The sequence below is a fragment of the Erpetoichthys calabaricus genome (assembly GCF_900747795.2).
Source record: "Erpetoichthys calabaricus chromosome 1 unlocalized genomic scaffold, fErpCal1.3 SUPER_1_unloc_1, whole genome shotgun sequence".
In the NCBI taxonomy this organism is placed as follows: domain Eukaryota; kingdom Metazoa; phylum Chordata; class Cladistia; order Polypteriformes; family Polypteridae; genus Erpetoichthys; species Erpetoichthys calabaricus.
Window position 1 is genome coordinate 296,833 of NW_026261574.1, and position 25,271 is coordinate 322,103.

The 25,271-nt window shown below is 40.7% G+C and overlaps 1 protein-coding gene across 8 annotated transcripts in view; it reads left to right on the plus strand.

The window, feature by feature from the left end:
* The window catches only part of LOC114642636 (ribonuclease inhibitor-like), a 125,488-nt gene that overhangs the window by 89,758 nt on the left and 10,459 nt on the right, over positions 1–25,271 (plus strand). For 6 of the 8 annotated variants that reach the window (XM_051921613.1, XM_051921608.1, XM_051921612.1 and 3 more), the window contains one exon: positions 16,802–16,975. The exons of the other annotated variants lie outside the window; for them this stretch is intronic. In XM_051921613.1, coding sequence (XP_051777573.1) covers positions 16,802–16,975 — 174 coding nt within the window. The remainder of the gene's footprint in view (positions 1–16,801; positions 16,976–25,271) is intronic. 8 annotated transcript variants of the gene reach the window in all.

Consider the following 25,271-nt stretch of genomic DNA (forward strand, 5'->3'; position numbering starts at 1 on the left):
TTCGGTGTTCTTTCAGACGGACTTGAATTGGAGAAGGACAAGCAAACGGTGATTGCATTCACTACACTTTTGGCACGCAGACTTATTTTGTTAAATTGGAAGAATCCTAATTCTCCTCTTATAAGTCAGTGGGAAACCGATGTTTTATATTATTTGAAATTGGAAAAAATCAAATTCTCAGTCACAGGATCTGTACAAAATTTTTTCAAAACCTGGAAGGATTTAATCAGTATTATTTTAGAATAAGAGAAATAACTTTTACCGCATTTAACTCCCTTCTCCATCTCTTATTTACATATATATTTACTTCTCCCTTTCTTTTGTTTAATGTTGCCTTATTGAAAAGCCTTAAGCAATTTTCCTTTAGCTAAGCTCTCCTTCTCAGGGGTGGGGTTTGATTTGTCTTCAAATTTGTTGGGGTATAAATTGATCTGTTTGTATGGAATGATTACAATGAAAATTAATAAAATAAAAATACAATAAAAGAGGAGGACAAGGCAGAGGAGAAGGAAAAGGAGAGAGAGGAGGACAGACAGAGGAACAGGAGGAGAGGTGGACAGCAGCAGTAGAAATGACCAGCCAGCCATACACAGAAAGAGAAGGTGACAGGGAGGAGAGGATTAGGACTGAAGTCATTGTGGACAGTAAGGTGGGGGACACAGGAAGTGACTGCCATTATAGCCAAGTGGACTGAACAGGCCGACATCATTCTACAAGACATAACCCCCAGGTCTACACAGGACATCGACATAAATCTGTAAGTGGGCTTAGTGACCGACAGGTGGACACACACATCATGTACAGTAGACATCCAGAGACACTGAGAGGATTCTGGGAAAGTGACCTCAGTGCGTGTGTCAGTGAGATACTCCAGTGTGAGGAGTGGCGCCCTCTTGTGTTTGTAACTCACACTCAGCGGTGACAGCTAAGGTGGGTGGGGCAGAAGGCGATGTGAAGGATGACTGCCCTTGCCGGTGGTCTCTTCTCTTGCTGAGGAGAACTTAAATGGTAAGCAGAGGATATGTCAGTTTTAGGTGGCACAGAAACTCTTGTTGTTTTTACATACAATAATGCCAGTGCATTGAGAATTGTGCAAATAATACTACTATCAAAGTGACAGGTGGCACATGATTTTAAACATAATATTAATGTGACAAATACTAAAGTGACAAATCATTAAAGTAAAATAAAATAAAGTGACGTGACTTATGCTTATAGGATAACATGTTTGAAGTGACCCATAACAAAAAAAAAAAAAAATAAAACTTCTAGAGCAGTGAGACAATAGTGAGATATCAGATGTGGTGCCCAGCTAATACAGTCAATACAGCTTAGGAGGAGAGAAGGAGCGTCAGGCCCAGAACTCAACCACCACCCCCTGTTATGAAGAGTTAAAGAGTCTAATGGCTCTGAGGACTAAAGATCTCTGTTATAATAATAATAATAATAATAATAATACATTTTATTTATATAGCGCCTTTCCCATGCTCAAGGCACTTACAGAATATAATAGAGAACGGCAGAATATACAGTATATAGCATTGTACAAACCAGATAAATAAATAAAGAAGATTAAGACAGTGAATTCTGAAAAAGAAACAGACAACATAATTAATGGTCTCGCACACACATACAGGTTACATGAGCATCTTGACAGAGAAGTAAACTGAGAGAAAGGTAATAAAGTCAAATAGAACTAAAAGCCTTCATGAACAGATGAGTTTTGAGTTGTTTTTTAAAACAATTCATGGAGTCAGCTGACCTGATTAATTTTGGTAGGTCATTCCAGAGTCTGGCGCTATACAGCTGAAGGCCCTGTCACCCATAGAGTGTAGATTAGTGAGGGGCACAACAAGATTACCAGAATCAGAGGACCTTAGTGGGCGGGCAGGCACATAGTGATGGAGAAGGTCACTGATGTAGTTTGGCGCGAGGTTATTTAAAGCTTTGTAAGTTATTAGTAGGATTTTATATTCGATTCTGTGAAACACAGGGAGCCAGTGGAGACGGAGCAGGATGGGTGTGATGTGCTCGCTGCTGCTGGCTCGAGTAAGGACTCTTGCAGCTGAGTTTTGAATAAGCTGGAGCTGTGATATAAGATTAGAAGGGGCACCTGCCAGTAGGGAATTACAATAATCGATGTGGGATGTGATAAAAGCAGGGACAAGTTTCTCAGCGTTAGAGAAGGAGAGGAAGGAGTGAACACGGGATATGTTACGGAGGTGAAAGTAAGAAAGCTTCTTAATGTGATTTATGTGGGCGGAATAAGTGAGGGAGGAGTCAAAAATGACACCAAGATTTTTTACAGTAGAGGCAGGTCTGATGAGATCACTGCCAAGATAGACTGGGAAGGAGCTCATTTTATTAAGTTGCATTTTAGTCCCAATTTGCAGGAGTTCAGTTTTATTGCAATTTAATTTTAAAGAGTTCTGCTCCATCCAGGTTTTAATTTCACTAAGGCAGGTTGTGAGCTGAGAAAGCTCTGATGAAGTTCCACTTTTAACATTGAAGTAGAGCTAAGTATCATCTGCATAAAAATGATAACCCAATCCATAACTATGGATAATATGGCCAAGGGGAAGCATGTAAATACAGAAAAGCAGAGGACCAAGGACAGAGCCCTGAGGGACTCCTTGTGTGACTGGCGCTGAGCTGGATCTGCTGTTGCCAAGACTAACAAACTCTTGCCTATCACTCAGATAGGACTTGAACCACTGGAGGGCAGTGCCAGAGATACCCAGCATGTTCTCCATTCTGGACAGTAGGATGTCATGTCTGACTGTGTCAAATGCTGCACTGAGGTCTAACAGAATTAATATGCTAGTTTGTCCAGAGTCTGCTGCCATAAGCAAATCATTGGTTACCCGTAGCAGAGCAGTTTCACAGCTGTGCCGCTCCCTGAATCCAGACTGAAAGGGTTCCATTAAATTATTAGAGGTTAGGTAATTGGTGAGTTGGGAAGCTACAACACGCTCAAGAACTTTTGACAGGAAAGGTAAGTGGGAAATAGGCTGGAAATTATTAAGATTGTCAGCATCAAGGCCAGACTTTTTTTAACATTGGGGTTACAGAAGCAATTTTAAAAGTGAGCGGCACAGAGCCGGTGTCAAGGGATGAGTTTATTATTGTTGTAACAGTCGGGATTATGGCATGAAGGCAGGATTTAAGTAGTGTGGTGGGGATGGGGTCCAGTACACAAGTAGTCGGCCTCATCTTACAAAGCAAGTTATTAACAAACGCAGAAGTGACTGGTGAGAACTTAGAGAAGGAGCTGGATGGAATGGGAAAACAGGGAGAGATATAAACAGATGATGTATTTATGTTAGTTGAATTATTTAGATCTTTAATTTTGTTACGGAAAAAGTGGAGGAATTCCTCACAGACTTCAGTAGAAGAGGTAGTTGGACCAGATGCGGGTTCGAGTAGTTTATTAACTACAGAGAACAAAACCCTTGGGTTATCATGGCCACTTTCTATTATTCTGCCATAATGGGTGTTCTTGGCAGAAGTTAGTGCTTCTCTGTAAGCTCTTTGGTGGTCAGAGAAAGCCTGGATGTGCACGGTGAGGCCAGTCTTACGTGACATTCTCTCAAGTCGTCGGCCAGCTGCTTTCATAGATCGCAATTCTGAGTTATACCAAGCAGCTGAATGTTTAAAGGAAACCTCCTTATGTTTTAAAGGAGCTGTTTTATCTAATGCTGAGTGAAGGGCTGAGTTATAGTGGTCAACAAAACTATCTAGTGTTGATGGAATAGGTGCAGACAGTAAAAGATCAGAAATGGATCCAGAAAGGATACAGGGACAGATATTTTTAAGGTTTCTGTAAGAAATTTGTCGTTTACAGGTAAGAGGTGGGAGAGGTAATGAGACAGTGAAAAATACTGCTTTATGGTCAGAGAGTCCTAAATCAGTGCTGTAAATGTTGGCAACAGATAGTCCAGAAGAGCAGATCAGGTCCAATATATGACTGCCAGAATGGGTTGGAAAATCAACATGTTGTGTCAAGTCAAAGCAGTCCAGTAAGGATAGGAATTCATTCCTCAGTTTAGATGTGGGGGTGTCAATATGGATGTTGAAATCACCAAGAAGGATAATTCTCTGAGAGTAAGAGCTTAGGTGGGTGAAAAGTTCAATCAGATCGGATAAGAAGGATGCATTGTATTTTGGGGGACGATAGAGAACAATGAGTGTGACAGGACCTGATTCCGTTATTAGTTTAAGAGCCAGGCACTCAAAAGACAATGGACAGTCAATTGGGATTCTTTTAATGTTTAAGTCTTTTCTGATAATTACTGCCAGCCCGCCGCCTTGTCTTGAGCTGCGAGGCTCTGAGTGGAAAGTGAAACCAATTGGAGTCGCCTCTGTGACTTATCTGTGGTTATCCGTCCATATTGCAGTTCTGTGATAGCAGCCTACTGCTAAACAAACTCCTCTGATTAATTATGGTGGTGTATAGTGGGTGATGTTCATTGTCCATAACAGATAGCAGCTTGCACAGTGTCCATTTCCATACCAGCCACAGATCCTGGTCACCTGATCAGCTTGTCAATACACTCATCATCTCTCTTCTTCAAGCTACCGCACTTGCTCACCATATATAAAGTGATAGATAATTGCAACGTGAACAGATATAATGGACATAATTAAGGACAATACACATAATCTAAACAGACAGTATTGGTCTGCTGATCTGGTGACTGGAGGACAGACCTGCACAAGTTGATTTGTAATGTCGGGGCACCAACTGGGTATTTCCTGTAGGGGTCACTAACTCCCTAGTTGAAATAAGTTGCTTTTAATTGCTGCGTTTTAAGTAACCCAAAACTATATAGAGATAATATTAAAAGGTGATATCTCTCCCATAGTGAAATGGCGGTAAGAAATCACATAAGAGAAAATAACTTATCTTTCTTTAATGATGATTTACACCGCATAACAGACAGAGGAAGCCAAATGACCATACTTTATCAAGGTGGGATCTCAATGTATGCAGTCTGCCATTTTCCATCGCTGCGATGGAAGGATTTTCAGGACGGATGACGTTATCACCTATCCATCCGTCGGCTTCAAAGACTTGGCTGCTCTCCATGTCTTTCATACTGTTTTCTCCACGTGCAGGCCCTTACTTAGGTTCCAAACAAGGCAAGGAGAGGATTCAATTTCATATCTAACACACAGAAATAGTACAATGGCCATTTTTGTAGTTGTAACGTTCTCTCTTCAAATGCTTGCCTAGCAGTTCTAAATGATGAGAGTCCCTGTGTGCTAACTTTGGCCTGGCCTGTACATGTGAGTGGATTTATAAAATATTTTTTTTACAGAGCACATTGACATTAAAGTTATTATTCTGATTACACTGGGTGTCCCCCTTTAATGAAGTCAAATGAAACAAAACAAAAGTGGACACAATGACCCCAATGAAACACACCTTTTCAGTCCAATAGACAAATTTACTTTGCAGTTGTATGAACATGATGGCGCTTGCTTCATGTCGAGTTTCTGTGTCCAACAGCAGACTCCATCCTCTGGGGGGAGAGCAGATTTTTAAGACCCCCACTCAGAAGGACAGGGGCAGCTCTGGGCACTGCGGCTGAGTCAGTTCCCCTCATTTGGTTTCTTCTCAGAGCTGCAGGTGGATAAGGAGAGACAGTCAGTGTGAGCGCCCCCTCTCGTCTCAGAGTGGTATCACTTACCTCACAGAGACAGGAAGGTCATCTCCAGGTGGGCACACATGTGTGACAATACATAGAACTGGCCGCTCATTTGTTTGCACTGCTTGTATTGTTGTATTCAGCGGCACTTTGAGATTTGATTCTCATTACATGTTTATTTCCACTTCATTTTTTTTCATCTTTGTATTAAAATAGAGTTGATAGTTTGGAAATGTAACAATAAATGTAGTAAATGATTCCTGTCAATTTAAGAAATAGCAAATGTAAATTTGGTGTAAAACACAAACACACTTCTTTGGGACTTGAAATTTAATAGTTGACTCAAAACCTGCCTAACAATATTTATTTCTATAGCATATTTTCATACAAATAATGGAGCTCAAAGTGCTATACATGATAAAGAAAGAGAAAAAAGACAAATAAATAAGAATTTAAATTAAGGAACACTATTTAACATAGAGTAAAAGTAAAGTCCAATGGCCATGGAGGACAGAAAAAACATAAAAAACTCCAGACGAATGCAAAAAAAATTAAATCTGCATTTGGTCCGAGACCACCCAGCCCCCTCTAGGCATTCTACCTAACATCAATGACCTCAGTCAGTCCTCGTGGTATTCAGGGTTCACATGGAAGAACTTGATGATGACGTCCCATAATTCACTTGGTTGCTCTGCTCTTCATATCTTCAAGTGCTGTTATGTCAGAACTGCACTCAGTACTCCAGATGTGCTCTCACTAGTGTATCATAAAGTAAGAGTAGAATGTCCCTTGATTTTAATTGAACATTTTTTATGATTTAACCTCACATTTTATATTATCTTTTCAATTGCTTTTGTACATTACTTAGACAATGAAAATGTTGTGTCAACATAAACCCCTAAATGCTCTTCAGAGGTCTCCTCCTGTAGCTCAGTGTCTCCCATTTTGTATTTATATTTGACTGAACTGAATCACTCAGGTGAATAGAAGATGCATCGGGACAACAGCAAGTGAAGTGAAAAAGTATCACAAAATAATACAAACAAATAAAAGAGGAGACTCCATAACACTTCAGGGACACAAATATTCCTTTATTCCTGTTCAGAAATTGAACTCATAATAAAAATAAAAAGAAACTTCAAGAAAGACGGAGACAAACAGACCTGCTGCTGGTCACCACTAGAGCTGCCAGTCCTGAGTGGTAAATGACAGACAAGAATTCCAGTTTGTCTTCCTCACCACATGGTCACCTGTGACAAGTCCATCTGGTCACACGAGTGCAGGACGCCGTCAGTCTCATTTCTGTGACGTTCTTATACAGTTATAGCTGCATTTTTCCAAAATTACCAAAGTTCAACAGCTCTAACTCAAAAATGGGATTCATCAAAAGCCTGACGCGCAGAAATGATTCCAGAGACAAAATATCTTTGTTTTTAAAAGTTTAGTTAAATTTCAAAGTAAAACAGTTCACACAAAAAAGAAAAAGAAAATAGCCAAAAAAAAAGAAAAAAATCATGTTAAGATAATTTCAGTTCAAAACTTTAATCTTGTTACATCTCAAATCGTTACTATTTACTTAACATTTCTGAACCATTTCAAAACTACGACATTCAGAAAACTTTATGCCTACTCCATTCATGAGTAGAAAATGGGTCTTTTAAGTCTCTATGTACTTGGACCTGTTCTAAACAACAACTGAGCTTATTATTACACAATTTCTCAGTTATAGTAAGAAGGGTCTATCACTTACTAACTTCTAGGGGGAAAAGACTATACCATTGTCTGTGACTATGAAAGAAATTTGTACTTTGTTCAAATTAAGCAAACATTAATGTGAGTTTTACTCAAAACTTTAACTTTCTAATGTTGGCTCTTACATTTCCAGCCCCTAATTGGCTATGCAGGAGCGGAGACAATTACTATACTTTACTTCAATATGAGCCAATTAACTTTACTTTTACATTAACTATTGTTTTCAAATCACTAGCAATAACACTAAACAAGCATTTTAAAAATTTCCTATTTCAAACATTGGCTGTTTCTTGAAGCAGGCACAGTTTATTGACGGGTCTGTCCAGTGTGTTGTTTTTAGTTTGCACACAAACTCTTCTGACTGCAGCTTTGGAATCTGGCATTGTCTTGATGGCTCGACCCATTACCCAGGAATTGTGAGGTGTACTTTGTCTACAATTAAAACAGCGTTTCCTGGTTTGAAATTTCTTTTTGGTGCAAGCCATTTTTGACCTTCTTGAAGTATTGGCAAATACAGTACTCTTTTGTCCATCTTTTCCAAAACAAATCAGCCATGTATTGAATTTGTTTCCAGCGTCTTCTTGGGTATGGTCCATTTTCTGAAACGAGTTCAGGTGGTATTTCAGGTTGTGTCTTCATTAACAGCAAGTGATTGGGTGTGAGTGGTTCTAAATCATTTGGGTCATCTGATGTCTTTGTAAGGGGTCTGTTATTGAGTATTGATTCTACTGCACACATCATTGTATGAAGGTTTTCATCAGAGTGTTTGTTGGTTTACTGTTGAATTTAACAATTTTTTTATGCTTCTGATTTGTCTTTCCCACACGTGTTCCAAGTTTTTAGTAGTTTCTCGTAGCTCTCTTTCTGCTCCAACAAAATTTGTACCATTGTCTGAGCGCATGATTTTAACTTGTCCTCTTCTACTCATAAATCGGAGTATGGCTTGGATACAAGAATCAGTGTCTAGGCTATGTGCAATCTCTATGTGTGCGGTTGTTAAACAGGTGAAGATTACTCCGCACCTCTTGACTAGACTTCATCCTCTTTTGACTAGAAAGGGGCCAAAATAATCGACTCCAACATTAGTGAATGGTGGTTGGTTTGGTGCTAGGCGATCTTCTGGCAAATCTGCCATTTCTTGCTCACCTACTTTCGCTTTGTATCTTCTGCACGTTGTGCACTTTGAAATTATTTTTCTGATAGCTGAGTTTGCATGAGGTATCCAGTATTTCTAGCATAACTGTGCGAGCACATAGTTGCGCCCACAATGTCCGATTTGTTTATGAATGTGCTGCAATACGAGAGAAGCGACATGTGAATGCTTGTGAAGGATTGCAGGATGTTTAGCTTCTTCGGGCATTGCAGCTTTACAGAGTCTTCCTCCAACTCTCAGTATTACATCTTGTATGATCTGGTCAAGTTTATAGATTTGACTGTTCTTTTTTACACAAGTCTTTTTCTTTAAAGCCTTTACTTCTTCTGGAAATTCTTGCTGTTGACTGAGGCAGATAAGCTCTGTTTCAGCTTTAGCTAAGTCTTCTAGAGAAATCTGACTTGGTTTTAAAGTCAGTTTGCACCTTTTCATGTGCTTTGTGATGAGTGATATTTGTTCTTCTGGATTACTTTTAGATTGATTGACTTCTAGTTGGAATGTTTTTCTTTCATTTCTTAAGTGCAGCATTAAGTCTTTAAACTTGAGGAGCCAAGCCACTGCTTTCTTCAAGCGTAGCCAATCTGAAAAGTAAGTGATTAGTTTGTTGATGGGCTTGGTTGCTTCCTCTATTCTTGTCATGTTAACTGCACAAGTTTTAACTTCTGGATCATCTTCAATGAGTGAATCATTCAGTTGATCTGGTCTTTTTGGCCACTCCCGTTCGGGCTTCAATAAGAAACTTAGACCTTGTGACCATGTGGTGCTTTTGAGAAAGTTTTCTATGCTTAGCCCTCTGGATGCTTGATCAGCCGGGTTAAGGGCAGATGTGACATACCTCCACTGTGAAGGCTGTGAATGATCTCTGATCACGGACATTCTGTTGGCAACAAAAGTCTTGAATCGAGTGCTTTCATTTGAAATGTATTTTAGCACTGTGGTGCTGTCAGTCCAAAATGTAGATTCTTCTAAGGGCATTTGAAGCTCACCTTTAAGCTTTTTGTCCATTTTAACTGCCACAACGGCTGCTGTCAGCTCCAATCTTGGAATCGTGACCTGTTTCAATTCAATTCAACTCTTGACTTGCCCATCAGGAGTGAACAATGCTTTTTGCCCTCTTCATTGGTTAAGACAAGGTAAGTGACAGTGCCATATCCATCTTCACTAGCATCTGCAAAATGATGCATTTGTGCTCTCTTTATGGTTCCAAACCCGGTAGGTTTGAAGCATCTGTTCACTTTATAGTCTATAAGTAACTGCAAATCATCCATCCATTTTTTCCATTTCTGAATGTGTTTGACTTCTACTTCTTCATCCCACCCAAATTTCTCTTTGCATAAGTCTTTTAGAATAAGTTTTGCTGGCAGTAAGGCAGGTGCTAAAAAACCAAGTGGATCATAAACTGAGCTAACAACAGACAGAATACCACGCCTTGTAGCGGGCTTGTTTTGTAGCTTAATCTGAAATTTGAAACTGTCCATTTCTGTGCACCACTGGACACTCGGGGCACGCTCTGTGGGAAGGAGACTGTGGCTCAAGTCTAAGTCTTTTTGTTCATGAGCTCTGTCTTCTTCAGGTATAGACAATAAAACTTCTCTGTTGTTACTCACCCACTTAGTCAAATGAAATCCCCCTTTGAGGCATAGAGCTTGGAGGTCCTTTGCCAGCTTTATTGCTTGTTTTTCTGTTGTCACTGACCTTAAGCAGTCATCCACATAGAAGTTATTGAGAACGGTGTTAACAGCTTCCTCAGGAAATGTATCTCTGGAGTCTTCGGCTGTTCTACGCAAAGCATAAGAAGCACAACTGGGTGAAGAAGTAGCACCAAAAAGATGGACTGTCATTTTGTATTCTTCAAGGTCTTTACTTAGATTACCTTCAGGCCACCATAAAAAATGTAAAAGATCAGTGTCTTTATCTGGTACTTCAACTTGGTAGAACATTGACTTGATGTCTGCTATTAGGGCTACTGGCTCCTTTCTGAATCTTGTAAAGACGCCAATGAGTGTGTTAGTTAGGTCGGGCCTTTTAATAATTGCTCATTAAGTGAGATTCCCTGGTAGGTGGCAGTGCAGTCAAAGACTACTCGAATTTTATTTTTCTTTGGATGATACACACCGTGATGTGGGATGTACCACACTCTGCCTTCATTGCAATTTAGGCTTTCTTTGGGTACCTTGACAGCATAACCATTGTCTATAATGTCTTTCATGAAGGCTTTATAGTCTCTGTGGAAACCTGAATTTTTGTTCAGTTTTCTTCTGAGTCCAGTAGCACGCTGTTCAGCAATACAGCGATTGTTTGGAATTTTCAGTGTTTCATCCTTCAAAGGCAAATTTAAACAATAGTGGCCACCTACCAGACTCGCAGATTCTGAGGCTATGCGCATGAACTTGATGTCCTCCTCTGGCATCTCCTCTTTTTCTTTACAGCTGCGCTCTGGAAAATCTGTGTTATACTGTTGCAGCACATTATCCTCAATCTCTGTTATTGACACACGATTGATTGAATGTTTGGGCAGCTTACAGCTTTTATTTGTGAGGTCATCAATCTCTTTGTATGGTCCACCAACTACCCATCCAAGTGCAGTCTTCATAGCATGGGGTCCACCTCCTTGGCTAGGTATGATTCGTGATTGCTCGAAGATTTCTGGGTAGTTGATTCCTATTAAAAGATCAGCTTCAGAGTCAATATGAGTTAGACGTACCTCTTTAAGATATGCCCACTTATCGATATCTTCTTGTAGTGGAATATTTTCTCTGTCCACTGGAATGGAGACCTGTGTGAAGACTTTTGGCAAATCAATATATTCATCATCATTGATACCACAGACTTGTAAATCTGATAAGATAGAACATTGGGTTAGCATCTTTGAATCATCATCATAGTTATTTATAGTTTTGAGAAATACTTGTGTTCTTCTCCCTTGAAGGCTTAATTGTCTCTGGAGCCTTTCAGTACAGATTGTTACGGTACTGCCTTGGTCTATAAAGGCATATGTTTCTACATACCTTTCAGTTTTCTTAGATTTTACCATAACAGGAACTACTTGCAGTGTGCATTCTTCTCCGGCCCCAGTAAAGGCACCAGTTCCAGTCTCGATTTCTCTTTCAGTAGGTGTTGCCACACTAGCTGTAGATTTAGATGTTGCTCCACTGTCTTTTTTGATGTGCAGGATCTCTTGGTGCTGAAAAGAACATGTCTGACATTTCATTCTTTCTTTACAGTTCTTACCAAGGTACCCCTGTTTGAGACAGTGAAAACATAAACCTTTAGATTTTAAAAAGTCAATTTTTTCTTTATGTGGCAGTTCTTTGATTTTACTACATTCAGCAAGGGTATGCTGGCCATTGCAGAATACACAAGGCTTTTTAAATGCACATCTATCATTAACAATCTTTTTGACAGAGATTTCTTGAGTCCCCTTTTCAGCAGCATCAGAAATACTTGTAGCAAAGATACTTCCTGATCTCCGGCTACTCTTCGGCAGAAACCCACCCTTGTTGACCTTTCCTTTTCTCTCTTTACAAGTGTAGTCTTGTGAAACGGGACTGTGCACAGGGTGTAACAGCATTTCAGCTTCGCAACGCAAAAAGTTAATTAGTTCGGGTATGCCTGATCTCTTTTTATTTTCTTGTAGCTCGTAAGCATACCTCACCCATTCATTTCTCAAAGGAAATGGAAGTTTCTTAAGCACAGCAAGTACATGATTGTTATGGAATTCTCCACCATTCCCTGAGTCATTCATAGTGTTCATGCAGATTGAGAGGAAGTTAGCATAATCTCTGAGCCTCCCCATCGTTTTGCTTTATCTGAGGCCATTTCAATGCTTTATCGAGATATGCATCTGCTATGAATAACTCATTACCATAATATCTTTCAATCAACCTTTTGGCTTCTAAGTAGCCTGCATCTGGTAACATTTGTGATCAGCCTTTAATAATTTCTTGAGGAGAACCTCTGGTGTACTGGATCAGGTAATCCAATTTATCTTGTGATCTGCTAATACATCACCTACCGTGTGATCAAAGGCTCTGATGAAGTTTGCATAAGCCAGTGGGTCACCTGAAAATAAAGGGACCTGTCTGTGTGGTACTTCACCATGCGGTGCAGGAGGTGGTGGATAAGTAGCATTCTTTTGTTGGGTTAATGATTTAGCCATTTCAGTGATTGCTTTCTGACATTCGGCTTGATTTTTTTGACATTCAGCTTGATTCTTCTGATATTCGACTTAATTCCACGCTAGTACGTCTAGTATATCATTTCTGGAGCTATGAGTGTCAGTTTTTGCGCTAGTTGTGGATTGTTCCTGTCTTTCCACTTTAACTTTAAGTTCATGTAGCATCTGTAGGATACTATCAAGTGTCGATTGTTCAACCAACACTGCTGAAGAAGGTGATGATGCGGCAGCGGTTTTCTGAGCAAAGGAGTCACATTTAATATAAAGAGCACGATTTAACTGAGGAGAAGCATTTCGTACTTTTGACTTTGTGCGATCCCGTTTTTGCAATTGCATCTCTTCGAATTGATTAACTAGCTGTTCGTCAGATGTGTGTGTTAACAGGCTATTTGTATCTTTCAGCAATACCGTTGTAGTGTCAATAAATTGGTTCTATTTCTTAGAATTTTCAGCGAATGTCGTTTTTTGTTTCTTAATTGCGCCGCCTTTACTTAGCACTGATAGTGGTCTTTTATGTAGCTCCTCTATCTGACTGTGCGTCTCACGGAAAATTTCAAGTCTTTCTGTTACTTCTGAATGATTTTCTGGAGTGTCTTTAAGGCTTTCAATTTCAGTTATACGCACAGAAAGCTGATCTTTCCTCCGACTTATGTGACTGTTAAGATCTCCAATTACATTCTCTGGCTTTGAGTCTGTACTCAAATCACTCCCGTCTTGACTTGAGCTATGCTTAGACGTTGCCATGACAGCAGCTTGAATAACTGACAGCACATTTCCTGACAGCAACAAATGTCACAGTCGAACACTGACAACAGACGACTTCCTTACAGCGAGGCTTCCATGACTCACGCAAAAGCACAACTGATCATCCACAATGTCTTTTATAATATCAAGTATCTTAAATCTTCTCAAGTTCAGGTACGGCGACCTTGCTTTCATTTAAGATCATGCAGAGATAGATAATAAGAACACAGTACCTCAGAATTACTCTTTTTCTTTCGTTGACGAGTTCTGGAGCAGACGCGTCCTCTGTCCTCAGATGGTAGATTCCAGTTCAACTTCAAGGCCTTCAGAGGGCTAGTTTTCTGACAAAAATGTAGCTGCATTTTTCCAAAATTACCAAAGTTCAGCAACTCTAACTTAAAAAATGGGATTCAACAAAATAATGACGCGCAGAAATGATTCCACAGACAAAATATCTTTGTTTTTAAAAGTTTAATTAAATTTCAGTAAAACATCCATCCATCCCATCCATTTTCCAACCCGCTGAATCCGAACACAGGGTCACGGGGGTCTGCTGGAGCCAATCCCAGCCAACACAGGGCACAAGGCAGGAACCAATCCTGGGCAGGGTGCCAACCCACCGCAGTTCAGTAAAACAGTTCACACAAAAAAGAAAAATAAAATAGCAAAAAAAAAGAAAAAATTCAGGTTAAGATAAGTTCAGTTCAAAGCTTAAATCTTGTTACATCTCAAATCGTTACTATTTACTTAACATTTCTGAACCATTTCAAAATGATGACGTTCAGAAAACTGTATGCTTATTGACCCTCTGCAGTTTGCATACCAGGAGAAGGTGGGAGCGGAAGATGCCATCATCTACATGCTACACCGATCCCTCTCCCACTTGGACAGAGACAATGGTGCTGTAAGAATTATGTTTCTGGACTTCTCTAGCGCCTTCAACACCATCCAACCTCTGCTCCTCAGGGACAAGCTGGCATGAGCGACGGGCGCTGAGCAGGCTCCTGTCAATCATGGAGAATCCACTACATCCATTAAACAGTGTCATCTCCAGACAGAGGAGCAGCTTCAGCGACAGACTGCTGTCACTTTCCTGCTCCACTGACAGACTGAGGAGATCGTTCCTCCCCTACACTATGCGACTCTTCAATACCACCCACGGGGGTAAACGTTAGCATTATTCAAAGTCCTGCCACGTGCAAGAGTTTGCTGACAACACTGCTATTGTGGGCTGCATCAGGAGTAGGCAGGAGGAGGAGTATAGGGACCTAATCAAGGACTTTGTTAAGTGGTGCGAGTCAAACCACCTACACCTGAACACCAGAAAAACCAAGGAGCTGGTGGTGGATTTTAGGAGGACCAGGCCCCTCCTGGACACAGTGATTATCAGAGGTGACTGTGTACAGAGGGTGCAGACCTTGTGGCACGCGGCTGGGGGTGGCACCCAGCCGGGACGCCCAGGAATACAGGAGGAGGGCTCATGCCTCCTCCAGACCACGAGGGGGCGACCGCCCTGGTTCCTTTGGGGGCCACGGGTGCAGGGCTTGGAGGCCCAACCCTGTAGGGACCCGTGGTCTCCGCCAGGGGCGCCCCCATGCCTGAAGGACCCAGGCCTCTAGCACTTCCGCCACACCAGGAAGTGCTGGGGGGAAGAAGACTGGTGACACCTGAAGGGCTTCCGGGAGCACAGCCGGCACTTCTGCCACACAGGGGAGTGTCCGAGGAAGTGTCGGGAATCACCTGGAGCCCATCCGGGCATGTATAAAAGGGGCCAACTCCCTGCAAACGATGACTGGAGTCAGGCGAGGAGTGGACGAAGTCTGAGTGGAGAAGAGTGGAGGCGGCCTGAACGAAGCAGGCACTGGGAAGAGAGGCCTGGACTTTGGGGGATTGGTGCTGGAGGCACTGGGTTGTGCACTTTATTGACTTTATAAATATGGTAAATAAACGTGTGGTGGACTGTAAAATGGTGTCTGTCTGTCTGTGTCTGGGCTGCTTATCACAACCTATAAATACCTGGGAGTGCAGCTGGATGATAAATAGGACTGGACAGCCAATATTGATGCTCTTTGTAAGAAAGGACAGAGCCGACTATACTTCCTTAGAAGGTTGGCGTCCTTCAACATCTGCAGTAAGATGCTGTAGATGTTCTATCAAACGGTTGTGGCGAGCGCCTTCTTCTACGCGGTGGTGTGCTGGAGAGACAGCATAAAGAAGAGGGACACCTCACGGCTGGACAAACTGGTGAGGAAGGCAGGCTCTATTGTAGGCATGGAGCTGGACAGTTTGACATCTGTGGCAGAGTGACAGGCACTTAGCAGACTCCTGTCAATCATGGAGAATCCACAGCATCCACTGAACAGGATCATCTTCAGACAGAGGAGCAGCTTCAGGGACAGACTGCTGTCACCATCCTGCTCCACTGACAGACTGAGGAGATTGTTCCCCCCCCTTCACTATGCGACTCTTAAATTCCACCCGGGGGGGGGGGGGGGGGTGTTAAATGTTACTATTATACAAAGTTATTGTCTGTCTGTATACCTGCATTGTTATCACTCTTTAATTTAATATTTACTTCATCAGTATGCTGCTGACGAAGTATATGAATTTCCCCTTGGATTAATAAAGTATCTATCTATCTATCTATCTATCTATCTATCTATCTATCTATCTATCTATCTATCTATCTATCTATCTATCTATCTATCTATCTATCTATCTATCTATCTATCTATCTGTCTATCTATCTGTCTGTCTGTCTGTCTGTCTGTCTGTCTGTCTGTCTGTCTGTCTGTCTGTCTGTCTGTCTGTCTGTCTATCTATCTATCTATCTATCTATCTATGAGTAGAAAATGGGTCTTTTAAGTCCCTATGTACTGGGAATTGTTCTAAACAACAACTGAGCTTATTATCACACTGTTTCTCAGTTATAGTAAGAAGGTTCTATCTCTTACTAACTTATAGGGGGAAAAAACTATACCATAAGCTATGACTATAGAAGAAATGTATACTCTGTTCAAATTAAGCAAATATTAATGTGAGTTTAACTGAAAACTTTAACTTTCTAAAATTGGCTCTTATACCAGTGTTGATGACCACATCTCAGTCTGAATGACTTGGCACCAGTCAGTCCAGCGTGAAGACAGGAGACCCTGTCAGGTATATAGCGCCTTACTTTATAAGAATGGCAGTGGTCTCATGTTCACACTGCACTTCAGTGAAAAGTCAGAATACAAGTGGCCATTGAACCTTTGTGTTGTTTGTCCTTCTTTCTGTCTGTCTGTCTCTACTCTTGTCCTCACTTCTCTCTCTTCTTCTCCACAGCCTGTCTCATTGTGGTCTCACCTCCAGATGTTGCTCAGCTCTCTCCTCAGCTCTTTCTGCTCCACACTCACGACTGACTGAACTGGACCTGAACAAAAACCACATGGGGGATTCAGGAGTGGATCAACTGTGTGAGGGGCTGTGGAGTGAAAACTGTAAATTAGAGAAACTGTAGTAAGTGAACAACAAGTGAGAGTGTGTGAGTGTGTGTGTGTGTCTGTGTGAGTGTGTGTCTAATGAATTTTATTTCTTGTCATCTTATCGCTCTGTCTTTTCCATTCCCTCAACACAAACGCTGTATTTAATCAGGACAGACTGCAGTGTCCCTTATGGACAGACAGATGGACGTGAGGTGACACAACTGCAGATTTCCTTTAATAATTCAATTTATAAAGACAGCAGCCCCTCCACCACACTGGTCACTGTCCTCATCCTCCCTGTCCAGACTGTTGTTTTATTTTGTGTCCTACAAGCCCAAGCTGTCCATTCTTTATTTTAATCTCGTACTTGTTTCTGTCCTCCATTGTCACTTTCCCCCTTACACTCCTCTGATGTCCTCACTAAAGTTTGTTAAAAATCACTAAAATAGAAGAAGGAGGAGAAACACTGTCAGTGTGAGGAGAAGAGACGACTAAAGTAACAGAAGACAAAGGACAAGGAGAATACAATAGCAAAGATAAGGAGAGAGAAGAGAAGGAGATGAACAGAATGAAGACAAGGACAAATAAAACAGGAGGACAAGGCAGAGGATAAGGAGAAGGAAAGAGAGGAGGACAGACAGAGGAACAGGAGGAAAGGTGGACAGCAGCAGTAGAATTGATCAGCCAGCCATACACAGAAAGAGAAGGTCATAGGGAGGAGAGGAATAGGACTGAAGGCAGTGTGGACAGTAAGGTGGGAGACACAGGAAGTGACCGCCATTATAGCCAAGTGGACTGAACAGGCCAACATCATTGTACAATCATTGTGCAGTAGATATCAGAGACACTGAGAGGATTCTGGGAAGGTGACCTCAGTGGGCATGTCAGTGAAATACTCCAGTGTGAGCAGTGGCACCCTCTTGTGTTTGTAACTCACACTTTGTGTCTCTTGTGGAACATTAAAACAAGAATCTCACCACATGATCAGTGTAGGTTATCACATGACTTTCTCAATAATCCAGTATATAGCGCCTTTTTGATATTTTTATACACACATGGTCTTCACTGATGTCATCACAGGTCCAAACCCTCTGCCTCACAAATCCTTCTTTTGTCAGTTCACTCAGTCAGGGTCTTCCTCAATGCCAGCAGACAATCAAACAGTTGACTGGAGATGTGAATAGTTTGACGTCACTAAGGTCACCTGTCACACTAGTCCTGTGCCCCACTGGTCACTCTGGTCACTGCGTGATTCTCTTTACTATTAAATACAAAGCTGTGTGGTGACACATGTCAGGGGTCAGTGGTTGTGTGCAGGTTTTTAAATTAAAATGGTGGACTCAGAGGGGCGTAGGTGGATGTGGTAGTGTGGGGGAGCAGAGCAGCCCTGGAGTGTTGGTGGTGAATTTGGCGGAGCGCACTTTACACCTGCAGACACGTGTGGTTCAGCCAGTGTCCTCATTAGTGTTCTGGGGTGTGGAATTAGACACCTGCACCCCAGTGAGTTTAAAATGAGCTGAGCAGGATAGTCAAGAACAAAACTGAACAGGAAAGAAAAATGAAAAGATGGAGATGGAGGTTAAATGAGAAATAAAGTAAATGGAGAATTGTGGCTGAGCTGATGCAGTAGAGTGGAGGTGAAGAAGTGGGCCTGAGAGGAGTGAGCACACGGCACTCAAGGGGCAAGTTCAAAACCCGCTGTGTGCCCAAACAGCTAGAGTGACCAACTGCACCGAGTGGGCTTCTGCTGAGGGATGGCATTAAGAGAATGGAGAAGGTCTCACGTTGCACCCTGCTGAAGGCCATGGAATTATGGAGGGAACACAAGCTGAGTTTGGGGTCCTCAGCATTGAATAGCTAATGTGGCAGGGGCAGAAGTCGATGTGAAGGATGACTGCCCTTGCCGGTGGTCTCTTCTCTTGCTGAGGAGAACTTAAATGGTAAGCAGAGGAGATGTCAGTTTTAGGTGGCACAGAAACTCTTGTTGTATTTACATACAATAATGTCAGTGCAGTGAGAATTGTGCAAATAATACGACTATCAAAGTGACAGGTGGCACATGATATTAACATAATATTAATGTGACAAATACTAAAGTGACATTAGATTAAAGTAAAATAAAATAAAGTGACATGACTTATGCTTATAGGATAACATGTTTGAAGTGACCCATAACAAAAAATATACAAAATAAAACTTCTAGAGCAGTGAGCCAATAGTGAGATATCAGATGTGGTGCCCAACTAATACAGTCAATACAGCTTAGGAGGAGAGAAGGAGCATCAGGCCCAGAACTCAACCACCACCCCCTGTTATGAAGAGTTAAAGAGTCTAATGGCTCTGAGGACTAAAGATCTCTGGTATCTGTCCGTATTGCAGTTCTGTGATAGCAGCCTACCGCTAAACAAACTCCTCTGATTAATTATGGTGGTATATAGTGGGTGATGTTCATTGTCCATAACAGATAGCAGCTTGCACAGTGTCCTTCTCTCTGCCACCATCACCAGAGAGTCCATTTCCATGCCAGCCACAGATCCTGCTCACCTGATCAGCTTGTCAATACACTCACCATCTCTGTTCTTCAAGCTACCCCACTTGCTCACCATATATAAAGTGATAGATAATTACAACAGTGAACAGATATAACGGATATAATTAAGGACAATATACATAATCCAAACAGACAATATTGGTCTGCTGATCTGGTGACTGGAGGACAGACCTGCACAAGTTGATTTGTAATGTCGGAGCACCAACTGGGTATTTCCTGTAGGGGTCACTAACTCCCTAGTTGAAATAAGTTCTTTTTAATTGCTGCGTTTTAAGTAAGCCGAAACTATCTATACTAATAAAAGGCAAAGCCCTCACTGACTCACTCACTCACTCACTCACTTGCTGACTGACTGACTGATTGACTGATTCATCACTAATTCTCCAACTTCCCGTGTAGGTGGAAGGCTGAAATTTGGCAGGCTCATTCCTTACAGCTTACTTACAAAAGTTAGGCAGGTTTCATTTCAAAATTCTGCGCATAACGGTCATAACTGGAACCTCTTTTTTGTCCATCTACTGAAATGGAGAGCGGCTCCATGGACGTGGGAGGCAGATTTGCATAACGCATCATCACGCCTCCCACGTAATCACGTGAACTGACTGTGAATGCAGTTAAGTGCAGCTACTGCGGAAACCAAGCACAGTGAAAACCATAATTTTAAATTAAGTTTATAGAAACGCTCCCGCCGTTTGCAATACCATATTCACGAGATACAAGTTTAATGAGAGCAGGCAGTCAGCTGAAGAAGGGAATGAATAAATAACTATAATCGTACTAAACAAACAAAAAAATTTAAAAGCAGTACTTCGCCGCTGCGATGCGCAGAGATATAAATTAAGTTTATAGAAACGCTCCCATAGGTAACCACCCATACAATCAGATTGGGATTCACACTACGAATGCCTACAATGTAATTACCCTAATCTACATGCTGTCAAATGAACGAACCACATGCCGTGGCACAACATTAGGGGCTTCGCCTCTAGCGCTGATGTCCAAGGTTTCGATTCCCGTAAGGGAGTGCAGTGAGTGTGTACGCCTGATGAGCCCACAATTACGGCGAAACACGTGTCGCGTACTACATGACTTTGTAACAGAGTTAAAATTGCTGGAGCGAGAAACTTTTAACTGCCGGGTCATGTCGCGTGTTCTCGGGTAGGTACACCAAAAAATGTATACATTTATGCATGTAATGGGCAAACAAAAAATGTACTATACCCGAAAGCACTGCAGTAGTACTCAATGTATCTTTACTTCTTAAATGTTAACGCTTTACTGTTTATTAATTTATACGCTTCTTATATGTTGTTCAAATTCTTTTATCAAAATACCAGTAACAGCGCACTGCACGATAACGTGGAGTGAATACACTTGACATAAGCATTCATGTTATTTATCCTCTTTCTCTGTACATTTACCGTTCGTTTGCTCAGAGGTTGATGCGCTTGATGCTTACTGAGCAGCTCTTCACCCTAGCGTCCCGCTGCTTCTCTTCTTTCGTCGGCATCTTTTCACGTTAAAACTGATTAAGTTACTTTTTGCATTGCGATAAATTAGTATCTTTTCTTTAATTTTTCAGTTAAGCTGGCACTTAAGTCTTCACTCTGCCTCAACAATGATTTGCGAAAGTGGTAGGGAATGAAAACTGCACCGGAAAAATGTACTATACCCGAAAGCACTGCAGTAGTACTCAATGTATCTTTACTTCTTAAATGTTAATGTTTTACTGTTTAATAATTTATACGCTTCTTATATGTTGTTCAAATTCTTTTATCAAAATACCAGTAACAGCGCACTGCACGATAACGTGGAGTGAATACACTTGACATGAGCATTCATGTTATTTATCCTCTTTCTCAGTACGTTTACCATTCGTTTGCTCAGAAGTGGATGCGCTTCCTGCTTAATGAGCAGCTCTTCACCCTAGCGTCGCAAAGTTTCTCTTCTTTCGTCGACATCTTTTCATGTTAAAACTGATTAAGTTAGATTTTGTGTTGCGATAACTTTGAATAATTAAAGAAAACATTCTGTTAAGCTAGCACTTAAGTCTTCAATCTGCCTCAAGAATGAATAGCGAAGGTGGAAGGGAATGAAAATGGCAGCCGCACGCATCTGCCCACGGCCGCCCTGGAGTGCGCAGCTGTGAGTTGATTCTACAATAAAATAAAATAAAGATAAAAAGAGTAATAAAATCATCACCCCGAAAGCGGATAGTAGACGTGACGTACTATATGTGTACCAAATTTCAAGTCAATAGGTGAAACGGTCGGCGCGCTACAGGTGATTTAAAATCCTGGACAGACAAACGAATAGCCACGGTAGCGTATTATACAAGAAGATATTACTGTTTAATAATTTATATTTATATGCAATGTGCTTCTTATATATTACTTCATATTTTCATATGATAATGATGTTAATGTTGGTTATATTGATTTCTATGTTATTGTAAGTGCTCTTTATTTGTGGAAAAATAAATTTGGCAATTAAAAAAACTAATTTAATACATACTACATTTTATTTTTTTCTGTTGCAATCAGTAACCGAAGCCACTGGGTAATCAGCTATATATATATATATATGTGGATATGTACAGTATATATATGTGTATATATATGTGGATATGTATATATATGTGGATATGTATATATATATATATATATATATATATATATATATATATATATATATATATATATATATATATGTGTATATATATTTAGATATGTATATATATATATGTACATATGTAAATATATTTATGTATATATATGTGTCTGTATATATATATATATATATGTATGTGTGTATATATATATATGTATGTGTGTGTGTATGTGTGTATGTATATGTGTATATGTATGTGTATATATATGTTGATATGTGTATATATATATGTATATATATGTGGATGTGTATATGTATATATATATATATGTATATATATGTATATGTATATATATGTTTGTGTGTGTCTGTGTATGTGTATATATATAAATATATATACAGTAATCCCTCACTTATCGTGGGAGATAGGTTCCAAGGCCGACCGCGATAACTGAATTTCCGCGAAGTAGGGACACTATATTTATTTAATTATTTAACGTGTATTTGGACGTTTTTAAACCCTCCCTGTATTGTTTACAACCCACCATTTACTCTATTAAAAACAGGGACAACTGCTAAGCAATATGAAATTGGTAGATAAGTTTACACTTACTGTATAGCGAAGTACACGTAGCAGCTTGTAGGCGGTCATGACGTCGTCGACCTTGTTGCAAAGATTCCTAAAGCAGATTCCATCCAGACTACTGCCTTATCACGTCCACTTGCAACTCGTTTTGCACCCTGGTTAAAGGACACTGCGGCCGTAGATCTTATATGCTTTTCCTCCATTTTAAATAAAGAGAATCGATGTCCTGCAGCGGTGTAGCTGTTCCCTTCCTTCAACATATCCAAAACTTTTACCTTTTCTGCAATCATTTGCATCTTCTGTTGGTGCTTGGACACGGCCCCTGAAGCATTAGCACGTTAATGATGAATTAGTGAGATGAGACTTCCTGGTTAATGCAACACTCCGTCGCTGAGCCAATCAGCAGCACACAGGAACTTAACTGCGTGCTCTGATTGGGTAGCTTCTCAGCCATCCTCCAATAGCATCTCTTGTATGAAATCAACTGGGCAAACCAACTGAGGAAGCAAGTAAACAGACCCATTGTCCGCAGAAACCCACGAAGCAGCGAAAAATCCGCGTTATGTATTTAGATATGCTTACATATAAAATCCGCGAAGTTGTGAATCCGCAAAAAGTGAACCGCGAAGTAGCGAGGGATTACTGTATATATATATATATATATATATATATATATATATATATATATATATATATATATATATATGACAGCAACACTCATAACAATGACAACACAATTACATTGACAATCATGTTACGTTATTTTTAAAATGATTCCTTTTCTTTTTCATAACCTCTTTAACACACTACTTCTCCGCTGCGAAGCGCAGGTATTTTGCTAGTATAGATATAATATTAAAAGGTGATGTATCTCCCATAGTGATATGGCGGTAAGAAATCACATAAGAGAAAATAACTTAGCTTTCTTTAATGACGATTTACACCGCATAACAGACAGAGGAAGCCAAATGACCATACTTTATCAAGGTGGGTTCTCGATGTATGCAGTCTGCCATTTTCTGTCGCTGCGATGGAAGGATTTTCAGGACGGATGACGTTATCACCCATCCATCCGTTCATTTTCAAAGACTTGGCTGCTCTCCATGTCTTTCATACTGTTTTCTCCACGTGCAGGCCCTTACTTAGGTTCCAAACAAGGCAAGGAGAGGATTCAATTTCATATCTAAAACACAGAAATAGTACAATGGCCATTTTTGTAGTTGTAACGTTCTCTCTTCAAATGCTTGCCTAGCAGTTCTAAATGATGAGAGTCCCTGTGTGCTAACTTTGGCCTGGCCTGTACATGTGAGTGGATTTATAAAATACTTTTTGTACAGAGCACATTGACATTAAAGTTATTATTCTGATTACACTGGGTGTCCCCCTTTAATGAAGTCAAATGAAACAAAACAAAAGTGGACACAATGGCCCCAATGAAACACACCTTTTCAGCCCAATACACAAATTGACTTTGCAGTTGTATGAACACGATGGTGCTTGCTTCATGTCGAGTTTCTGTGTCCAACAGCATATTCCATCTTTTGGGAAATTGGCAGCTTTTCAATAATCCCACCAGAAGGACAGGGGCAGCTCTGTGAGGCCCGATGGGCAGGGAGGACAGAAAAAAGAAAAAAAACTCGAGAGGACTGCAAAAAAAATAAAATCTGCAGGGGGTCCGAGGCCACGAGACCACCCAGTCCCCTCTAGGCATTCTACCTAACATCAATGACCTCAGTCAGTCCTCGTGGTATTCAGGGTTCACATGGAAGAACTTGATGATGACGGTCCCATAATGCACTTGGTTGCTCTGCTCTTCATATGTTCAAGTGCTGTTATGTCTTTCTTGTACTGAGGAGACCAGAACTGCACTCAGTACTCCAGATGTGCTCTCACTAGTGTATCATAAAATAAGAGTATAATACATCCATCCATTATCCAACCCGCTATACCCGAACTACAGGGTCACGTGGGTCTGCTGGAGCCAATCCCAGCCAATACAGGGCGCAAAGTAGAAAACAAACCTTGGGCAGGGCGCCAGCCCAGCGCAGTAAGAGTATAATGTCCTTTGATTTAAATTTAATAGTTTTTATGATAATACCTCACATTTTATATTATCTTTTTAATTGCTTCTGTACATTACTTAGTCAATGAAAATGTTGTGTCAACATAAACCCCTAAATGCTTTTCAAAGGTCTCCTCCTGTAGCTCAGTGTCTCCCATTTTGTATTTATATTTGGCTGAACTAAATCAGTCAGGTGAATAGAAGAAGCATCAGGACGACAGCAAGTGAAATGAAAAAGTATCACAAAAATAATACAAACAAATAAAAGAGGAGACTCCATAACACTTCAGTGACACATATATTCCTTTATTCCTGTTCAGAAAATGAACCCATAATAAAAATAAAAAGAAACTTCAAGAAAGATGGAGACAAACAGACCTGCTGCTGGTCACCACTAGAGCTGCCAGTCCTGAGTGGTAAATGACAGACTAGAATTCCAGTTTGTCATCCTCACCCCGTGGTCAACTGTGAGAAGTCCATCTGGTCACCTGAGTGCAGGACACCATCAGTCTCATGTCTGT